This window comes from Rattus norvegicus, chromosome 9 (genome assembly GCF_021556685.1).
Source record: "Rattus norvegicus strain SHRSP/BbbUtx chromosome 9, alternate assembly SHRSP_T2T, whole genome shotgun sequence".
Classification (NCBI taxonomy): Eukaryota; Metazoa; Chordata; class Mammalia; order Rodentia; family Muridae; genus Rattus; species Rattus norvegicus.
Genome location: NC_141542.1, coordinates 42,051,974 through 42,072,524, shown reverse-complemented (window position 1 = coordinate 42,072,524; position 20,551 = coordinate 42,051,974). Strand labels below are relative to the sequence as shown.

Genomic DNA, 20,551 nt, shown 5'->3' with positions numbered 1-20,551 from the left:
GCAGCAAGCTCTCTGGACCACCAAGCTGTCTCTCCAGCCCCGGCAAGCCTCCTGGGACCCACACTATGAGCATTTTAAGCAACTCTGTTTCTTTCTTTGAAGAGGTCCAGATGTGCTGCATTTCAGCTTCGTGATGTTTCTATGCTTTGAAACAAATGAGTCTTATAGGTTTAGAGTGTCGGCTTTATTTAAATCAGGGTGCCTGAGTTGAATTAGGGACCTTGGACATACGACTTAAAATCCCTTGTCTTTGGTTTACTCCTCTGTAGAACGTTGGTGTTTGTAGTAGTTTATTTTTGCTTTTGTTTTTGTTTTTATTAACTCGAGATCACTCTGAAGTGGTATGCTGCTTCTCTGGCTTTCTGTTACAACACACCCTCTTACCCTTATCATTAACTTCATCAGACTATCAGCTCTGTTCACTTCAGCATCACAGTCCCAACATCAGCATCAGTAGCATCACTACCACCATCTTCACCATCATCATCCTCTCCATCACCATCACCATCCTCACCAACATTACCATTGTCACAAACACCCATCTCCCTTTGCCCTTCTTGTAAGTCAGTGCCAAGTTTGCCAATATCCTGAAAGAATATATGCTTTTAATTCTATTTTGAGGTGCTGGAAGCTGAACCCCAGATTTCACACAATTTATGCTAGGCCTGTGAGGTACCATAGAGTGGAATTAGTAGCCCCAGAGTGATTTCAAACTTGAGATTGTGTTTGTTTGTAGTCAAATACATTTTAAATGTTGATGATGGCACCTCTGAAATTGTATTGTCTTCAAATTGCTAGAAATTTCACTTCACTTTCATAAACAACTGTTATTAGCCTTATGAGCAACATTTCTTTACAAGTAAATAAATATTTTCTTCTCTGTCTATGGGACTCTTGTTTAGAATTTATTTTTATGTATATGGGTGTTTTGGCTGCATGTATGCCTGTGTAACATGTATGTGCATGGTACTTTGGAAGCCAGAAGAAAATGTCAGATCTCCTGGGACTAGAGTTACAGACAGATGTGAGTTACCATGTGGGTACTAGGTCCTTGAAAGAGCAGCCAGTGTTCTTAACTGACATCTCTGTTAACAGGACTCCAGTCCTTACAATCTGCGGTTTTTAAAGGTCCTTTTGCACACCCCATTAGCCACATCCTATAGTGCGAGACACAGAATTCCTAAGATGTGTGTCATAGGTAACATTCTTTGTCTAGATCACCACTGTCCAGTGAATGCTCTGTCAGGACAGAAAATGTGTGGAGCTCAATGAAATGAGACTGCTTGAAATATGTCTAGGATAATAGAGAGATGATTCTTAAATTAGGTTCATTCATGGGTTTTTGTTGTTGTTGTTGTTGTTGTTGTTGTTGTTTTGATTTGTTTTTTACTTTGCTCAGGGAGTGGGGGGGTAGAGAAGGCCTGCATGCCATTGCACACAAGTGGAAAAGAGAAGGTAACTCAGGGGGTCAATTCTCTCCCTCTGCTATGTGAGATGAAGAGATTGATCTCAGGTCCTGGAGCTTAGTGACAATTGCCCTTCCCCACGGAGCCATCTCACTGGATAGAGAATCAATTTTTAACTTTTTAAAAAGGTATTAATCCAACGAAACACATGTGGCCTCTGAGACTCTGGAGTAACTCCTTATCTTATATTTTAGGCTTAAAATTCTCACTGCATTTCTAATCTCTACTTGCTAGGAAAATTGGGGTTGTTTATTTTATTTTACCTGTGTGTACGTGTTATACTCCAGGGGTTATTTATACTCCATTTCATTAGATGCTAATGATCTTAGATTATTGGGACTGCACATATGTATTTCTGTTTATAGACTATTTCACTGTTTAGTTTAAAATGTACTAACTTCTTGATATTAGTGCTTAATTTACCTTTTTTCAAGAAAAGTAACAATGCTCATTGAAAAAATTTACAAAGAATAGAAGGAAAAAAATTACCTTAGTGATTCTCTTAGTTAGGGTTTTACTGCCATGAACAGACACCATGACCAAGACAACTCGTATAAGCACAGCATTTAATTGGTTATGGCTTACAGGTTCAGAGGTTCAGTCCATTATCATCAAGCATGGCAGCATCCAGGCAGGCATGGTGCAGGAGGAGCTGAGAGTTCTACATCTTCATCTGAAGGCTGCTAGCAGAATACTGACTTTCAGGCAGCTGGGATGAAGGTCTTAAAGCCCACACCCACAGTGACACACCTACGCCAATAAGGCCACACCTCCTAATAGTGCCACTCCCTGGGCCAAACATATACAAGCCATCACAGTGATATAAAGCAGAACCTGTTCATCCCTTACACACACACACACACACACACACACACACACATACAACATACACTACATACACAACACACTATACACACACATTCACACACTAAACACATGTACACACTATACATACATACTCTCTGTACCCAATACACATTATGTACACAACAGACTCTATACAAAATACTGAGGTATGACGTGAAGAAAAACACTCATAACCACAAAAATGCATCAACTATTCACTTTAATTGTTTGGCTTTGTTTTTTCCTGCTATTATTCCCAAGACCTGTAGAAAGCTGATGTGCAGGTAATTAGGTAGATGGATAAACAGGCTAGCATTCTTTGTAAAGAAAATGAATTGTTCACATGCTGTGCTAATAAATAGATCCATTTGTCAGACAGAAATTGAGCAAAAATAATATGTCACTATTGTTATGTATCATCCACCATGATATTAATGATCATCTTGAGCAATTGTGACTTAATAAGAAAACGTGTCATCTGCCAGAAGCTCCTTATTAAGGGGTGGAGCCTACGATTATCTCCACCATCTATGGCAGGGTTTTGACTGGCTTGGTCTTGTGCCAGTAACTACAGGTGCTTTGTACTCATGAGTGTGGTAACTATGTCTTGTCCCACAGACACCTCACAACCTCCTCTGCCTCCTTCCCTTTCTGCCTCCCTTTCCACAAAGTTCCCTGAGCCTTGGTGAGGGGGATTGTAATAAAAATGTCCCAATTGGAATGAACACTCGATCTCTTCTAAAAATAAAATAAAAGAGTGCACAATGGTCGAGATACATACACTGGATTTTTCAATTTGTTCTTTGGGCTCTACTGTTTAGATACCAGAAATTTTATAGTATAAAATAAGCATAGTATGACTTTTGTAGCTGAGCCATAGTCCATTTATCTATGTGTGATAATTTATTGGATCGGGTCCTTATTCCTAGGCATGTGAAATATTTCTCGTAAATACCACTGTGTTCACTATAAGGTGCCTTCAGCTTTTCATCTGGTTTGTTTCCTTAGGGTACATTCTTAAAGTACAGTCACTGGGCCAGGTGGAAGGAGCTGATTTAAGAGCCTTGACAGATATTGCGGAATTGCCCTCTGGAGAGTTCTTTCTTGCTTATAAAAGAAAACAAATAATTCTTCTTCTAATTATACTCTAATCATTTTTAGGTTGTATTCCCTTGAACCTTTGAGCTTCTTGGTTTTAGGGCTCAGAATTGCATATTTTTAAATATGTGCTTCTTTCAGAGGATTAGCAGATCAATCGTTTTGTTACTTATATAGCCAAATGACATAGCTCTCTTGATTTTTCTTAGTAAAGCTTTTGAAGTATGACTTTTTTTTATTGTTTAAATCATTTCTTTCCAGGGTGAACCAGGAGCCAAAGGAGACACTGGTCTGGCTGGCCTTAATGGACAAGATGTAAGCCTAATTCTCTTTTTAGTAATGTTCTATTTAGATTTTACCACTGAAATATTCTTTCTAACGCAGTTAAATCTGGCTGTCCTTGGCAGAGCCAGCCACAGTCAAACAAAGGGAAGGGTGGAGGCAGGTTTTTACACAGCTACTTTACAGCAGTGTTTTAGTTTCATTACCGGGCTCTCCAAGGCTTCACTTGTCTCATGAATGTCTTCTCTTCATCTGTATTTCTTGCTGATTTTTTTAAAAGCCTTCCTTTCACTGTCAATTTCTTCCTGCATATATATGTTCAGCAGTGCCCTGTGTTCTCAGCTGGCTTCCACACTCCACGTCACCCCTGACTCCCCCTAGAGAAAGGTTGTGTCACCAGGATGGCATTTGTGTAGGGGAAGGAGAAAAGGGAGGCTGTGTACACTAGGCTCATACACTCTTCCAGAAAACAATGACCCCTCGACCACCCATACAAGAGTAGAGTGCTTCAAGCTAAAGTATGCTGCAGTCTTTGACATGTTTGAATCCAATTCACACTGTCCTCTTTCCCTAGAAAGCTATTTCTCCTCCTTACACACTGCTACCTTGGATCTTAGAATGAAACTTGAACAGTAGGCTAAGTTTTCGTTTTCTTTCTTTTGGAAATGTACCTATTCAAATCAACCTTCACCACTTTCTATTGAAATGCAGATTGAACTGGGAGCTTTCAGTGACCACCCTTATCCTCCTTTCATGCTCTCATTTATACATACACTGCTTACATGGCTTAAAGGGCCACATTGCTACTTTATGGCCGGAGTATAAGAGAACACCACCCACAGCTCACTCTGTTCAGTTGCATAATGACTGGAGGCCTTTGAAATCCTTGCCATGCCTAGTGGTATTGACCTTGACAACAGGAAGGAAGGCTGAAGACCAATCTTTGTGGACAGTGGAGGAATTTAGAGAGTTTGGAAGAGACTTGCTTCCAAAAGAGAAACGCCCCAGGAGTCACCTCCAACACAAGTTTCTTTGTGCCACCTTTGGTTTAGCTCCTTGCATATTTTCCAAAAATATCCATGCACATGGCTACGGTGACCCTAGCCCTTCGTGCTCCTCAGCTGTGCAGTGAATCTCCTACACTGTGTTAGGTACTAAAACCTGTGGCTTCCAGCCACGGAGTCTGTACATACTCTCATCCCCTTCTCTTCTATATCATGATGCTGATCCATTTGTTTAAACGCAGCATCTAACCTACCTTGATCCGACAATGGGATCTCATGAAACTGCAAAGCTTCTGTAAGGTAAAGGACACTGTTGTTAGGACAAAACAGCAACCAAAGCAACAGCAATTGGAAAAGATCTTTACCAATCCTACAACAGATAGAGGGCTTATATCCAAAATATACAAGGAACTCAAAAAGTTAGACTACAGGGAGACCAATAACCCTATTAAAAATGGAGTTCAGAGCTAAACAAAGAATTCACAGCTGAGGAATGCCGAATGGCTGAGAAACACCTAAAGAAATGTTCAACATCTTTAGTCATAAGGGAAATGCAAATCAAAACAACCCTGAGATTTCACCTCACACAAGTCAGAATGACTAAGATCAAAAACTCCGGTGACAGCAGATGCTGGCGAGGATGTGGAGAAAGAGGAACATGCTTCCATTGTTGGTGAGATTGCAGACTAGTACAACCATTCTGGAAATCAGTCTGGAGGTTCCTCAGAAAATTGGACATTGCACTACCTGAAGACCCAGCTATACCCCTCTTGGGCATATACTCAAAAGATGCTCCAACATACAGCAAAGACACATATTCCACCATGTTCATAGCAGCCTTACTTATAATAGCAAGAAGCTGGAAAGAACCCAGATGCCCTTCAACAGAGGAATTGATACAGAAAATATGGTACATCTACACAATGGAATATTACTCAGCTATCAAAAGCAATGACTTTATGAAATTCATAGGCAAATGGATGGAACTGGAAAGTATCATCCTGAGTGAGGTAACCTAACTACAGAAAAACACACATGGTATGCACTCATTGATAAGTGGCTATTAGCCCAAATGCTTGAATTACCCTAGATGCCTAGAACAAATGAAACTCAAGACGGATGATCAAAATGTGAATGCTTCACTCCTTCTTTAAAAGGGGAACAAGAATACCCTTGGCAGGGAAGAGAGAGGCAAAGAGTAAAACAGACACAGAAGGAACACCCATTCAGAGCCTGCCCCACATGTGGCCCATACATATACAGCCATCCAATTAGACAAGATGGATGAAGCAAAGAAGTGCAGGCCGACAGGACCCGGATGTAGATCGCTCCTGAGAGACACAGCCAGAATACAGCAAATACAGAGGCGAATGCCAGCAGCAAACCACTGAACTGAGAATAGGACCCCCGTTGAAGGAATCAGAGAAAGAACTGGAAGAGCTTGAAGGGGCTCGATACCCCATATGTACAACAATGCCAAGCAACCAGAGCTTCCAGGGACTAAGCCACTACCTAAAGACTATACATGGACTGACCCTGGACTCTGACCTCATAGGTAGCAATGAATATCCTAGTAAGAGCACCAGTGGAAGGGGAAGCCCTTGGTCCTGCCAAGGCTGGATTCCCAGTGAATGGGATTCTTGGGGGGAGGGCAGTACTGGGGGGAGGATGGGGAGGGGAACACCCCTGTAGAAGGGGAGGGATTAGGAGGATGTTGGCCTAGAAATGGAAACCAGGAAAGGGAATAACATTTGAAATATAAATAAGAAATACCCAATTTAATAAAGATGGAAGAAATGGTAATAAATTTAAAAAAAGATATATGGAAACTATTGAAAAAAAAAGAGTTCTGGAGCATAAGCAAAGACCCACATTTTACCCTACCTGTGCCATTCATTGAAGAGGGCCAATCACATGGAGAGTGCACTTGTGGGGAGAAAAGCATTCCTCCTGAATAGGATGGTCCTGCAGGACTCAAGCAAGCACAACTCCAATAAGAAAGGTTCTATTCTATTCCTTTCACCCTGTAATTCCCGAAGACTATGAAGCAAGCCACTAAGCAAGAGACAGCCCATTACCTTGCTCAGCAAGTCACCTGTCAAATGCTCTGATCTAGCCCGTCAGAGAGCTAGCAGAAGACCGAGTTTCAAATTTCTAATAAAATTAGAAAAAGAATGTTTTCCTGGCCACAGCATCTTCACAGCTAGGGAGACTGAAAAGAACGCAAGCCCTCTTTACTTGTTATTTCTTGGTCATGGCTCCTAAATATCTTGGGGGAAAAATCAAGGACGGAAAACACCATCTACATGTCAACTAAGAAGAGAGTAAAATCCTCCTTTAATCCCAAATGCTTGACGGAAGATCTTATTTTCCTAGTTCCTCATGCCACGCACCACGTCTTGTTCTTTGGGACAAAACACTTGACTGCAAATGAAAGATTTTCAGCACTCGTGACAACTCATGCTGGCCTCATAATTACAGGTGCACCTTGTAGGGGATAGATGGTATATTCACGGTGATTTTAAATCTCACTAAAGTCAAATAACTTTAGGGATTTTAGCTCCGGAATATTGAGTTAGAATGCAAGTGAGCTAATTCAATATCCCAAGCTTGCCACCTTCTAAGCTACTTTCTACATTATAGTGGCTTGTAATGATTTAATATTTCCACTAAATGAATTCAAACAGGCCTGTCTTGATGGTCTTTCACTGTTGCATATCGGATTTGGTGTGATGTGATGTATTCTTGTATAATACATCTTTCTGTGCCAACTTTTTCACAAAATAGCTAGCCTGCTTAGTTTAGAAAAAGGAAGCAGACTGCAGTCCATTCTTTCTCAGCTAGGCACTGTGGGATTTAGGGCAAGAGGATTCTCTACCATGTGAAATTGTCTTTATATCTATGTGTATGTATGTATATATGTATGCATGCATGCATGTATAAGCATACAATAACATTTAATTTAAAAAGAGGCAATGGATTTGAAAGAGATCAAGCAAAGGTGTATTGGAGAGTTGAGAGGGAGGAAAAGGCAAGGAGAAATGATGTAATTCTAAGCTGTAAAAAGAGAAAGAGAAGCAGACTGTGTTGTGTCCTCAAGGTTCTCAAGTAATATTAAATAGCCTTTATTAATGAGGACAACAAAAATTCTCCATCTCTCTCTCTCTCTCTCTCTCTCTCTCTCTCTCTCTCTCTCTCTCTCTCTGTGTGTGTGTGTGTGTGTGTGTGTAAATTTGTGTGAACTTTGAGTTTAAACTCTAAAGTATTAATAAATGTATTTCCACTGCAGTATAACTGATGGATACTTAGCAGTATAGAAATTGAAAAGTTTTTCAATTTCTACAACTTACTTTTCAAAACATAAGGTCTTTGTTTATTCGATAGTCAGATGATTCTGATTGTTATGTAGCATGAAACAAATTCAACAATAGTATCATAGAACAGACTTGAGATAGTATGTAAGTATCCTACTGTAGCCATCGAAGCTAGGCTGTCTGCTTCGAATCCCGCTCTTCCAGTAGCTACGTGTCCCATTACTCCACTTATCCTCCCAGTTTCTTTATTTGCACAGTGGGAAAATCAGATTATTGGTGCTTGCCAAATGTCCTTCGAGAACCAAGGTCACCATTCATGCAGCAGTAGAAAGATGACTAAGAACTGTGCAATCAACCATTCTCAGTTATCAAAAGCTTCTAGATGCGACATATTATCTTAAATAGATACCCTTTCATTAATTTCTTTCCACTCAACCTCAGAAGAGTAGGTTTCAGTCATTCAGTTGAGTCTCCTCTTTGTTAATTTTGATCTTTAAAACATCGTACAACAAAATTACTGTAACCTACATCTCTCAAATCATCACACAAATCTCCATACACCAGTGCGATCTGTACTACTAATTATAAAAACCCTGAAATTACAAAACCAGAACGTATCATCTGGCAATGGCTGTTGCCATTGCTCAGAAACAAGATTCGATGAGTAGAAAGGACAAGGAGGTAAGTAGCTTAAATTTTTAAATAAATAATATTTTATACGAATTGATTTTTAAAAATGCCGTATTATATGCACAGTAGATTTTCCCAATAAAACTCTGCAGTCTATTTGCTTTATGTAACACCATCCCACGACTTTTATTTTGCCTTTAGAGAAAATTTCCCATCTCACATTACATGGAGCTACAACTACCATGCTTCGGGGAATGAATTACTGAAATCCCTAATAATAGATACCCACCCATGTCTCAAGTTTAAGATCCATTTCATTTGATGCTTCTCAACTTAAAGTTTTATAGATTAAAAAAAATTCCTAGGCAAATACTGTTTGCAATATTTTTCTTTCCCCCATCTCTCCCTCTAACTTCTCCCACATCTCCCCACACTCCCCTTTTCTTCACACACACACACACACACACACACACACACACACACACACACACAAAACACACACACACACAAAACACACACACACACAAAACACACACACACACAAAACACACACACACACACACACACACGCACGCACAACCGAGCCCATGTTATGATGTTCTTATGTACATGTGTCTAGATCTGATAACATTTTTAGGAGTGGATAACCCATGACTAGGCACATCCCTTTGGAGAGAAGATTCCTTTCTTACAGCCATTGATGACTGGTAGCTCTTCATCCAGAGATGGGGCCTTGTGAGATTTCCTTAATCTGCACGGGCTTGTCAACAGGTGTTGGCATTTTGCAGGTCTTGTTTAAGGCAACCATATTGTCAAGGTTTCCTGGTCGCACCTCTGCTATCAAGAAGGCAGAGCTCGGGTGTGAAAGGGACTAACACATTTTTAAACAAGTTTTATGCTTTTGTGCTGTGTCCTTTTTTCTCCCCTCTGGCATTCAATAACATTGATAGCAGCAACAGCATGACAGGAGGAGAAAAAACGTACTTGCGAAAAGCATTAGCGAGCTGCTTTTCAGAGCACATTACAAACCCATAGCCTTAACATCACAGTACTTTGTCACAGGGGACATGAGTTACATGGGCCTACTTCCATGGCCATGGCTGTAGGAACATAATGAATACGTGCTTCTCCGCTGAATTTTATTCTCTAGGATTTAAAGCACAGTTGCTACCTATCTGTCAATCTGAGTGTGAAAGACCGCAAAGAACACTATTAATTATCCCTTACTTGCCCTAAAAAATAATAAATAACCTTTGTTAGGAGACGGCCATCTACTAACTGCTCTTACAATTATGATTCTGAGCATCTCTTCAAAGTAACCATTGTGTATACCTTTTTTTTTATAACGCAGGTACACTGACTACCTAGGATTATGCACTATTCTTTCCCTGACTCCCAAATGCCATATTGCAAAAGTCTTAAGCACATCTAATAGATTTGTAGGCTAATTGAAGTGGCCTCCCACTTAATTAAAAAAATCTTTCCCATACCTATCTGTTTCGACCTCTAGCGGGCCTTGACTTGATACCATCCGTCATAAGACGCTACCTTTGTGACTTTTCTACTTGCTGTTTACATCACCTGTACGCTTTTCCCTGGAACTGTTCTAGGACTGAAACTTTCTGAGACAGCAGTCCCCTGTAGGCAGGGGTGGTTCCTAACCATCCACCCGAGACAGCTCCCTTCAGCATTTGCCTCACCACGTCTACTGAGATGTCCTGTCTATCTCACAAGTCTCATATATGAACCTTAAATTTGTGGAAGAAAACTACCTGCATTCATTCATTCATTCATTCATCCATTCATTCACTTATATTTATTCATTTATTTACTTACTTATTTGTAGCAAGGAAGCTGTTATTCAAAATAGCTGTAACGGGAATTGCAGTAAGGGAGGGGTCTCAGGCGCCACGTCCAGATCCAAGGACCTGGTTGTAGTTGTAGACAGCATCATAGAGGAGACAATGTGGGGAGAATTACGAAAGGGAAATATTAAGTACAGCAAGGTTCTGGTCTAAAGGAATTCTTTTTAAAGACAGCCAAGAACTAGAGGTCAAAGGGAGGAGATGAAGAGCAGATTCAATTAATCCTGAGATTTGCCCGAGAAAAACCAACTCCGCCATATGGGCCAAATTTAAAGTAAGCTTTATTTAATATTAACTACTGATGGATTTTTGTCACGCCCATCCCTGGGATTTCCCCCACTGAAAATGGCCTCAAGCCATGTATTGTAGGGGTTTATGTGGACAAATCTATAGGCCACCATACTTTCCCATGAGGCTTTATTATTTTCCAAGAACTACAACTCCCAACATTTCAGGAAGTTACCTCGGGCACGTGGGGCTTATGGGTTAATTTAGGGCATTCCTAGTCCAAGGTTGGAAGAGGTTTGTAAGCTGACCTAGCAATACTTTTAGATGATGAGGTTGAGCAAGCCAAGGGCAAGGCAAAGGCATGGTCCAGACTTAGGAAGAGAGTTCAGAGGAACCTGATTAGCATTCGGTAATAGAGGTTACTTTTGTTACCAACTTCTCTTGTATCTGGTCTGCAAGGTGGTGCAGAAATAGAGAGAAAGCTACAAACTCCAGACAAATGTAAACATGCTACAATCTCCATTAACCGTGCTGGAGAAAGGCAAAAGAAACAGGCAAAATTACTTTGCTAATATACATTACTTGATACATTATTGCCAACATTATCATTTCAATGAATAATATAAACGCATATGAATGAGCTAACATTATTTTCTTATACTACACATTAGAAACATAACTGGAAATACAGCTCAGTAGTAAAGAACTTGGTGGGATGACCAAGGCTCTGGGCTCATTCCTCATCACTGAGAAGAATGAGGATAAAGAAGGAAAGCAGCCGAGGTGCAGCTACTCTATCAGACGGTGGAGGGCTAGGATAGTGAGTGGCCACAAGGTCCCGGGAAAAATGTTTGGTGGACACGTGGATAAACGAATGGCACCTGTCTCCCCATAAGAGGTTAGGATATTCTTCTGCCAGGTTTTACTCTCAAGTGTCTACTGTTTTAGAAAGGAACAGGTAGGGTTGGGGATTTGGCTCAGTGGTAGAGCGCTTACCTAGGAAGCGCAAGGTCCTGGGTTCGGTCCCCAGCCCCAGAAAAAGAAAAAAACAAACAAACAAACAAACAAAAAAACCCAGAAAGGAACAGGTAGATATTCCAAATAATATTCCAAATAGCGTGTAGTATATTACTACATTTTAAATATTATTTATTAAACACTAAATTTGATTAAAATATATTAAGGCACCATCCATTCATTTCAAAGTTGTGGGTTTTTGGTTTTTGTTTTTTACTTTTCAAGTTGAATGATGGTTTAATCCATCCTTCGTTCTTGTTGATGTCTGACATGATTTTGACATCCTCTGTGCAACAAAATTGTTTCATCTACTTATTTTTATTACTTTGGTTTGTTCTTGGAGTCTATATTGAATATCTGTAGGTGCTGTGGTGTGCATTATTTATTCCCTACAAAACTCCCAGACGATGATTGCTTGATTCCCTCAGCTAGGAATAGCAAGACATTTTAGACTTACTGTGTGTAATATCGCTCCCAAATGCTCCCTCTTTGCATGATTCTAAATGTACTTAAAGTGAAGGAAGGTATCAGCCCTATTTGCACGCAGTCAGGATGTGTCCATACAACTCACAGTTTAACATGGACAAGATGCTACATTTCCCCTCCAGCCCAGGGAGTGACAGAAGAACGCAGCCTCTGTATCCCTTCCTCCCAATAATTAAATTTCTTGATAGTGACATGAGCATGTTTTTTGATGTAACTCATGAATTTTTTGGCAAGCTTTGTAAAGGCTAAATCAATGCTAAATCAGAGGTATTTACAACATCCACAAATTTAATCCAAAGAGGATATTTCAAAGCTCATATAGATCTAAATGATGGTCCCCCAGATGGCGAATTAATGTAATTTTAGCAGGAAACAAAGTTGCACAAATATGCAATATTGAGGCCCTGCGCTGGTTTAATGTATCTGAAGCCACCACAGTGCAGATGGTGCTTATCACAGTGGTGCCAGTTGCCTGTTTCCGCACTAGAAAGGAAAGAATGGTATTTGGGAGTTCAGGAAAGCATGAATCGTTTTGTTATTAATAACCTGTCAGTAATTGAAGCTTTTGGTGACTCTTCCGTAGAAAATTATTTTTGTTATGTTCTTTTCAGGGTTTGAAAGGTGACTTGGGTCCTCAAGGTCCACCTGGCCCAAAAGGAGAAAAGGTACCGTATCTACACCAAAGCACACGCACACACACACACACACACACACACACACACACACACACACACAATTGAGTGACTTCTTGTAGATCCTATCTGGTTCCACAAACACCATCCTGACTATGGCGGAAGGCTGTGGTGTGAAACGCTTCTGAGTGAGGAAAGCCTTTCGGTTGCTTCAGTGTGAGACTGTGTGTGCAGTCACTGGTTGACATTAACACAGGAGTGAAACCTCCCGTTTCTCACCTTTGCCTGACAGCATGAGTGTTCCATAAGCACATTAGCAAAGGTGTCCTGTGTCAGGAAACTCAGCCAACAACACCAAGCTGTCACCTTAATGATCAGGCAGGTGGTGTTGGAGGAGAGGAAGCTCAATTTGTGCCTCCGCTTTAGATCCAATGACCCATTTCTTGTGTTTCCCCCCCTCCCTGCATCACTTCATAACGGCATTTGGGAAGTGGCCTCTAAGTGAGAGCTAACGAATATTAAATTCAAGTGTTGATTTGAGTGAGGTTAATTAGGCAATCCTGATTGCATGGGAGTCATACATGTCTACATTTTATTCTTCATGCAGAGCACATACAGAATTCCTTGTCTGTCTTAAATATTTATCACTGCTCTAGAGAGGACCTCACAAAGCACTCCTTAGCAACTGATTTAAGTTCCGTACAACTGTTATTTTAATGCACTTGTCCCAGAAAGAATGACTGTACAAAGCTATGTTTTAAAACTTTTCAGATAACCAAGTTTAATGAGAAAAAGAGAAAATCCTAGATATACTTAGCATGACAACCCCATGGCACACACCACAGACACATGGACTCCATAATGATCGAGGTGACAAAAGCACAGCAAAGGCACTCGGTCCTGATGGCTATGGAGTTCTTGTTAAGTGACTGGAGCTCGTGAGACAAAAGGGTGACACATCATGAACTTTGGATACTTTTTCAAAGACTTTTTTTTTAAAAGACAGGGTCTTACTGTGTAACCCTGGCTGCTCTGGAACTTGCAGTGTCAGTGAGGCTGGCCTTAAAGTCACAGAGATCCTATTGCCTCTACCTTCTGGGTGCTGGCATTTAAAGTGTATACCACACTGCCGCGCCCAGCATTCTGAAGGACTTTTTTTAATAGTCAAGATACACATACCTGACAACCTGTATTCACACAGGCCAGCAAAGCAGTTCTAATGCTGGAAAACACACAGACAGAGGGAGCTTTCTGAAAGCTGGAGGCACAAGTGATGCCCATTCAGCAGAGCCTAGGAGAGGCTGTGAAACAGCTCCTTGCAGCTGGAAGGCATGTAGTGGAGAGGAGGTGGGGGGGATCCACTTACTATTTCTGCTGATCCTCATACAAACTTTGTCAGGAAAATTATCTGCCACCGTGACGCTTCCCAGCTGCTCTGTTGGCAAGTGACCATATTTGGAAAGAAAATTTTTTTCTAATTTTGGATTCATAGTCAAAAGAATAAAAAAAATTAGATTATTTTAGTTTTTTTTCGAAACACGTTTTGCTACTGCAGGAAGCACGAGGGCACGCAAGGCGATTTTTATATCACAAGCCCTAAAGGGGACATGATGCAGCTCTCATTGTGCAGAAAATGTTATCAAGAAAAATTCTATTTTTATGTCCTTTTGAATTATGAATTTGCTGGTAGGGAGATTGGGAAGGGTTTGGGGGGAATTGGGGAATGGGGGAAGAATATGATCAAGCTATATCATGAAGTTCTCAAAGAACAGATGAAAATGTAAAAAATGATGTATCTTTATATATTGCTTCTCTCCATAACCTCTTAAATAATGCATAGAAACTTGCATCTGTTGATTGCGACTTTTCTTTCATCTGTTTTAGGGTGATATGGGACCTCCAGGGCCACCAGCCTTAACTGTAAGTAACTGTAAAGAAAAAAAATCAGAATGGAAATGTTCTGTTTGCTATTCATACTACGTCATGACTGAGATAACCATTTAAGCCACACAAGGATTATAGGAATTGAAAGTGAGCTTTGACTATTCCTAGCAAAACTTCTCCTTTTTAAGATGAAATCTATTTTTTTATAGAAGTCTGTAATCAGTGTCTACCTCAAGCAAATTTCTACATCCTGATCATGCTTCATAATCATGCCCCTGTGGTTGATTAGGCATTGTTTTTTAAATAAGATATATATTATGAGTTAATGGCAGTAGACATTTCTACTTGGCCTAAAAAATTGTAAAAGTGACACTAGATACAACCATCCAATAAGGAAAAGCTCCTTTTCCTCCTCTCCTCTCTCCTCTCTCTGTACCTCTTTCTCATCTCCCTCACCCACACATCCAGAACTCAGAATTCTGTATGTTGACCAGGCTGGCTTTGAACTCATAGAGACCCACTGAACTCTGCCTCCCAAGTACTGGGATTAGAGGCTCATACCACCACACTCAGCCAAGAGAGACACTTTCACACTGATTGTTACTTTGCTTGCAAACCTACCAGAGACTATTTTCCCATGATTTACTCGTAAGATTTGCAAATGATAAAATGGCAGGAGATTTGTGAGAAAAGTTAATAATGTACACGTGATAGGAGAGTTGCCAAGTAAACGTTTCATCATTTCTTAAGTTTCTAATCATAAATTCATGGAGTATTCCCATTTACGTATGATTTACTATTATAATTAAAGCATTAAAGATTCTCATTTAACTTAGGAGAATTCTAAGCTTAATGGAAAAGAAAAAACAATTAAGAACAAGTGTAGCCTGTGGTCTGTCATCCTTCATGTTGCTATTATCAATGCTGGAAATGAAGCATGAAGTCATTAATATTCAAAGACCCAAATGATGGTAGAAGTGAGGTTAAAGATGTCTCCCAGTTCTTGGGATGGGGCAATCCTGGTCATAGAACATAGGAATTGGAAGGGCTGAGATTTTATATATGGGTATTTTTCCTAGAACTTGAACACCCCAAAAGGAAGGAAAGTATTGTCTTGTTCACATCACTTTCCAAATGTAATTTAAAGGAGACAAATATTTCATGGTACATAGGAAACCCAGGAAGCAAAACAAGGGGCCTTCCTTTAGAAGAACAAAAATCTTGAAGGTTTTCATTTTCAAAATTGAATGAAATAATTTTGAAAGAAATTCTTTGTGGCTTTTGTTTTATGTATTTTGGAATTGGAATTTCATTTGGTGTGACTTAGATTTTGGCTTGCTCATCTTATGCAAGGCATGTGACTGTTACTTCAGCTCGGTTACGTGTCTAGCCTTTAGCTCGGTCACGTGTCTAGCTACTTCACTTAGTCAGTTTCAGCTCCTGTGTGAAGGCCAATATGTGGCCTTTGTTTATTATTTCACTAGAAATGAAGGTTAGGACCCGCAGCCAAGAAATTGTATTGGACTCTATGTACACAGTGAATGGTCCATAGCAACTGGTTCCTTTCTTCAAAGGAATGCCTCCCCCCCAAATTGTCTCTATGCCAGTCATCCAGGATGCATTACATAGACAAAGCTAAGATATTTTGCTCTGTGGTGTCTAAAGATACAACAAATTCAGATTCTAATAAAAATGCACTGCGTTTTATTTTAGAAAACGAGATTATTATAACACGGAAGTATTGCTTTTGATATACTTGCCACCAGTTTGTCTCCTTGTGTACACAATCAACTGTCATCTAAAAATAGGGGTGTGCACTAAATCTTTCATTGGCCTTATAATGCATGTTAATATTTTATTAATTTAAGTAACTCATATCGGTCTTCCAGGAAGCCAAAATGACTAACTGTTCTATAATGTATTCAACAAGACAATGATAAATCAGAGTGCTCACCCATAGGGGTTCTCAAAACTATCTTCCACTAAAATCCATTGGCAGGCATTAGCAAATACCAGCATTCTAATTTAATAGGTCGAATGTGGGACCAGCACATTTTTTCAGTCCCACAAGTACTATGTGGAAAACCATTGTTTACAGAAACTAGTGAAATAAGCTTTCTTCCTGCCCTAAATTTGTTTAGAATGCTGCCATGCTCTGGTTTTCATTTGAAGTCCAACTTAATGACCAGCAATAAAGAAATATGTCTATCTTTGGAGAGGCGTACTGGTAAAAATCAAAATAGAAGTCTGCTTAGTTAAGTAGAGGGGATTAGGGTTAAGGATGTCTTTCCATTACAACCTTAACCCAGGACACTTAAGTATGCCTGCTGGGCTAGATGCCTTAATGCTTCTCAAAACCTAAAGTGTGTAGGAGCCACCCAGGGAATCTTATTGACGTGCATAATTTTATTCTGTAGGTGTAGGGTTGAGAATAGAAATTAAACATTCTCAGAGGTAGCCACTTGGAAATTGACAGTACTCCTGGCCCATGGATCAAATATAGCTTAATACTATTTCTAGCTCACTGCCTCATTTCATAGGTCAGTGGGTTCCCATCTTTACTTCATATTCAAGTTAACACAGGTACTTTAAAAAAATATATAGCATTTAGGCTGTAGTGATTGAAATTGACAACAGAATCTTGGGATAAACCAAGAAGCAGTCAGATCACATTTTTCTGAGGCAACTTCTACATAGTTTGAGACTCACTAGCTTGAAGGCCCAGCTAATGATTTTTCTCTACAGCTTCCTCTTGAAATTCTTGGACAAACATTGAGGAGTCACCCACTAGTCCATATTTGTATCAAAACAATCAACAGAATAACTTGCAGGACTTGTAGGTGAGGCTAAACTCTCTGGTAATACCTAATATGTCATTCCTGATGACTTTATTGAGAAGGATGAATTTCATCTAAACATACTTGCGATCTGCCAGCAAGTCCAACCTCCATGTGTCTTTTTCTACAGCAAGCTCACAGCATTGACAACTTCAAGACATAGAGTCCTAAAGGCTAAGTTTACACAGCCAAACTGAGTAAAGAGTGAGCAGGCTAGACACTTTTCCTCATCTAAGTCACAGTGTTTATTTATCTTAATTGAATATAAAGCTTTGTTTACCAGTGAATGCAGAGAAACAGTAATTAATGATAATGTCTTCGCATGAAGCATGTTTGTGGGTGACTGAGTTTATTGTGATTATTTCTCTATATCCCTGAGAATTACTGTGCTTTGGCCACTGGTTTACATTTTTAAAACTAAAGTAAAACCACACTGTAAGTAACCCAATATTGGATACCAATGCAATAGGTATCTTCACTAAATACACCGAGCCCTAAGAAAAGTGGCTTTTCCTCTCTCAGCAGCAATCAACCATCAGCTAGGTCTAGAGTCCCTCTTCCTTCATGCTAAAAAACAAATAAGATTATAATATAATTAAATTATTTGCCCCCTTACTTTCCTCCCTCCAAATCCTTCCAAATACACATCTTTGCTTTCTTTCAAAACCACCTATTTTCATTAAGTATTGTTTTTGTTAATTATTTGAACTTTCTAAGTTCTCATTTATGATCGGGCCCAGTGAAGGAAGTGGATAAAGGAATAATTGAAGCCAATTTGCAAGGAGTAGAGAGAAGGAAAGTTGGTGAAATGTCATGAAGTGCAGAACCCTGAAGTAGGCTCACAAGAGAATCTCAGTCATGGCAGTTCTTGCCCTCCTCTGTCACCTCACAACCATGGGCTCTTCCCCCTTGACCAGGAAGCCTTAGAAAAAAATAGAGAGAAGAGGGCTAGCAAGAAGATTGACCACAGCAGCCCTGCACTTTAAATGCAGTCTGTACTAAATGCCCTTTTGACTGATGAAAATAGTTCGTGTTCAGATTCCAGAGCAGAATCCCTTTAATAACATTTAGATCCTTCTGTAGATTCATCTTCATGGGTCACATAGACTGAACTCCAAAAGGACCACATGAGGGTGGGAAATAAAAAACAAAACTAAATGAACAGGAAAGGAGTTGGAAGGAAAAGAAGAGATAGCAAGAATGAAAGGGAAAGAGAGAAGAAGGAAGAAATAAAGGATGCATGGGAGGGAGGTAGAAAGAAGGGAATACTTTGGGGACTGATGATGTAGAAATGGGTGGCAGTTACACCTCTGCCTCTTCTATCCTTAGCCTTAACCATTCTTGAAAAATCTGAATGATACTTTTGACATCGTGTGAATAAACTCCCAATCTTCCCAGTTGCCTTCTTTAAAGCTTTTTCAGATTATTCTAATAATAACACATTAAGGAATAACCTTAAGAACAAACCCTGTGAATATGGGCATGAAACACAGTCTACAAAATCTTGTCCAAGAATCTTTCCTACATACACTAAGCTCAAAGAAAAGTGGCTCTTCCTCCCTCTGCAGCCATCAAAAATCTGCTAGGTCTAGAGTCCCTCTTCTTCCATGTTAGAAAAAAAGTGATTATAATATGATGACATCATTTGCCCCTTCCTTTTCCTCCCTCCAAACTCTCCCATACATACATCCTTGCTTTCTTAATTAGAATGACAACCTCAGCTTGTTCCTTTGGGCCATTTGCTTGGAAAATTGTTTTCCAGTCATTTACTCTGAGGTAGTGTCTGTCTTTGTCTCTGAGGTGTGTTTCCTGCATGCAGCAAAATGCTGGGTCCTCTTTACATATCCAGTCTGTTAGTCTCTGTCTTTTTATTGGGGAATTGAGTCTGTTGATGTTGAGAGATATTAAGGAATAGTAATTGTTGCTTCCTGTTATTTTCGTTGTTAGAGGTAGAATCATGTTTGTCTCTTCTTTGGTTTCATTGCAAGGAAATTATATGCTTGCTTTCTGTAAGTGTAGCTTCTCTCCTTGTGTTGGAGTTTTCCATCTATTATCCTTTGTATGGCTGGATTTGTAGAAAGATATTGCATAAATATCTTTGTCATGGAATATCTTGGTTTCTCCATCTATGTTAATTGAGAGTTTTGCTGGATACAGTAACCTGGGCTGGCATTTGTGTTCTCTTAGGGTCTGTGTGATATCTGTCCATGATCTTCTGGCTTTCATAGTCTCTGGTGAGAAGTCTGGTGTAATTCTTATAGGTCTGCCTTTATATGTCACTTGACCTTTTCCCCTTACTGCTTTTAATATTCTTTCTTTGTTCTGTGCATTTGGTGTTTTAACTATTATGTGACGAGAGGAATTTCTCTTCTGGTCCAATCTATTTGGAGTTTTGTAGGCTTCTCGTATGTTTATGGTCATCTCTTTCTTTAGGTTAGGGAAGTTTTCTTCTATAATTTTGTCGAATATATTTACTGGCCCCTTAAGTTGGGAGTCTTCACTTTCTTCTATACCTATTATCCTTAGGTTTAATCTTCTCATTGTGTCCTGGGTTTTCTGTATGTTTTGGGCTAGGAGCTTTTTGCATTTTACATTATCTTTGACAGTTGTGTCAATGTTTTCTATGGTTTCTTCTGCCCCTGAGATTCTCTCTTATATCTCTTGTATTCTGTTGGTTATGCTTGTGTCTACAGCTCTTTGTCTCTTCCTTTGGTTTTCTATATCCAGGATTGTCTACCTTTATGCTTTCTTTATTGTTTCTATTTCCATTTTCAATTCCTTCACCTGTTTGGTTGTGTTTTCCTGTAATTCTTTCAGTGATTTTTGTGTTTCCTCTCTAAGGGCTTCTACTTGTTTACTTGTGCATTCCTGCATTTCTCTAAGGGAGTTCTTTATGTCTTTCTTAAAGTCCTCCATCACTATCAAAAAATGCGATTTCAAATCTAAATCTTGCTTTTCTGAT

General features: G+C 39.7%; 1 protein-coding gene across 4 annotated transcripts in view; it reads left to right on the top strand.

Annotated features, from left to right (window-relative positions):
• Positions 1–20,551, top strand: part of Col19a1 (collagen type XIX alpha 1 chain) — a 348,475-nt gene that overhangs the window by 124,409 nt on the left and 203,515 nt on the right. For all 4 annotated transcript variants that reach the window (XM_087567043.1, XM_087567044.1, XM_087567042.1 and 1 more), the window contains 3 exon segments: positions 3,672–3,725; positions 12,848–12,901; positions 14,753–14,788. In XM_087567043.1, coding sequence (XP_087423169.1) covers positions 3,672–3,725; positions 12,848–12,901; positions 14,753–14,788 — 144 coding nt within the window.